This window comes from Gossypium raimondii, chromosome 4 (genome assembly GCF_025698545.1).
Source record: "Gossypium raimondii isolate GPD5lz chromosome 4, ASM2569854v1, whole genome shotgun sequence".
Taxonomy (NCBI): domain Eukaryota; kingdom Viridiplantae; phylum Streptophyta; class Magnoliopsida; order Malvales; family Malvaceae; genus Gossypium; species Gossypium raimondii.
In genome coordinates this window covers 36,614,504-36,616,804 of record NC_068568.1, presented here as the reverse complement: position 1 = coordinate 36,616,804, position 2,301 = coordinate 36,614,504, and the positions used below count along the sequence as shown (strand labels likewise).

Here is a 2,301-nt window from a genome sequence, read left to right as displayed (position 1 = left end):
TTTGGGCTTTGGATGGGTCCTAATAACTCTACAGCCAGCAGATGAATCCAGAAATGAAAGATCTGGCAATTATGATGAAGCATGGCTGCATGGGATAGTAATTAACATGAAAGTGCTGCATGTTTAAGTTACCATTAAAAGAGGACTAAAACATATCAACATCACAACTTAAAACTCAAGAAAACATGATTTAAAATATCCATTTAGCAAAACAGTACCAAAACTTAAACCAAAAAAACATTGAACATTGAACTCAACACCCCATAGAGCTAGAACTCTTAAAACCCTTCTAACCCTAACAAGCAACCACCCTCAAAACCCCTTTTTTTTTCACCCCGGGGGCTTACAACTAAATTAGCCTAGCTGGTCGATCATGAGAAATCAATCAACAGCTAACAGTGTCACCTGTTAAGAGATTAAAAAAAACAAAAAAAAAACCAAGAAAGTAGCTTTTTATAAACGGAGAGTGAGGTCAACATCTACTGCAGAGTCATAAGCGTCACTGGTGGGAGAAGAAGCAGCACTGAATCCCTGATGAGGAACGAAGCCGGCAGGGGGGAGGTGGGGTTGGAAGGGCTGGAGCCACTGGTCGAGATATGGGCCTTGTTGTGCAGCCGGGTGGTGATCCATGGGTGGTTCAGTAGGGAAGGTGGAGAAAGCTGGGCTAATCTGATGATGATGATGATGATGATGGAGGGTGGTGCATTGTTGGGTCTGATCCTGATCAGTAGGGAACTTCCTACGAGAAGCGGCTCGTTCACGCTTGTGGGCATTTTGGTGGCCGCCAAGAGCTTGTGAAGTGTAGAACTTTCTGGGACAGTAAAGGCATTGGAAAAGCCTAGGAGGAGCAGATGGGGAAGGTCTTTGGGGGTGTTTCTTGGTGGGTCTTGAAGCTGAAGAAGGCTGGTTGAAGAAGTTGTACATTGAGGGGTCTGCCATTGAAGTTTTTGAGAAAAAGCTCAAAGAAAACAGAAGAATAGGATGAAAGAGGAGGTTATACCATCCATGAGTTTTAGGTTTTATACGGGGCTTTAACTTTTTTGTTCCTATTCATCTGTAAAAGGCTTGCAGGAATTTGATGATTGGTACTGAATTATAGGACAAATTTACCCCTCTGGTTACCTCATCATTTCTTGATGCATGCAAAACATAAATTTTCAATAGTGCGAATTGTGTGCATACAATACACAATCTCTAAAGCCTTAGAAATTAACTATATGGTTCTGTTTCAAGTCCTCAACTCATTCCATAATTGTTAAAGATTTAGAACTCAATAGATGTGACGTCTGATATATTTATTGATGGATATAACCTTTTACATCACTTGTTTTTGGCTTTTTTTCTCATCCTTGATTGATTGATTGCCTAACACCCCATAAACTAGAATCTAATGTGTTCCTTCTCTCACATTTAACCCTTAGTTAAAAAACCATCCTTATTTAGATATTTTGGGTATTATTCTATATATAAAAGTATTGATCGAATACAAAGAACATATACTTTTGTTAAAAATATTTAGTAGGTCACATTTCCTTTACTACTAATATGATATATACGTAGTAGATGTTATGGTTTTCAATCAAGTCAATAATACAATATAGTTAATGTTTCAGGCTTTCGGTTGGAGCTGCTACAATGCCACACTTCATTCCTCATCTTTTTGTCCAATCAATAACAAAACAAACAAACCATATATGTATATAGTACCTGACCTCACCGTACCATTCCCATTCCCATGCCCATTTTTCATTTTTGAAAAGAAAAAAAAAAGGGAATATGGGCAGAATGGGAATGAAGGACAGCAAGGCGCCCCTCTCCTCTCTCTCCAGCTCTTGTTATATGCATGTCAGGGGGAGCCTGTCTGTTCTGTGACTGAATGCACTCCCGCGCTCTCTCTTGTTAGTTTCTGTAAACAACTCAGCATATTAGGCAAAGGTGGAGGACACGTATCGAGGGTACATACGATTGGTGGAAACTCAATGACCCAATCATCAAACCGTGATAGAGAGGGATTGATTCCCTGAATTATGGGATTTTATTAATGGCCTTAGGCCTTAACCTCGAGTGAGTTATTAGTGACACACTTTCAGAATACATGGGTTTAGGGGTAGTGACCGATAAACTGAACCTCATCCATCACCAAATTAAGTACCCCCCCCCCCGGCCAAGTAGGGTTAAAGGGGGACTGGGGTTTCCCTTAAAAGGGTTGGTTTAGGGGTAGCTAGCTTCGTGAGTAAGATAAAAGGTTATGATGTTGCTGGAGTTGTGTGTTACTTTAGATAATTAATGATGGCACAGTGA

The 2,301-nt window shown here is 40.2% G+C and overlaps 1 protein-coding gene across 1 annotated transcript; it reads right to left on the bottom strand.

Annotated features, from left to right (window-relative positions):
- Positions 1-453: 453 nt before the first annotated feature.
- LOC105779391 (zinc finger protein KNUCKLES) lies at positions 454-939 on the bottom strand. Its single transcript, XM_012603135.2, has one exon. It carries the CDS (start codon positions 937-939, stop codon positions 454-456), a length of 486 nt encoding a protein of 161 aa, XP_012458589.1.
- Between the last annotated feature and the right edge of the window lie 1,362 nt (positions 940-2,301).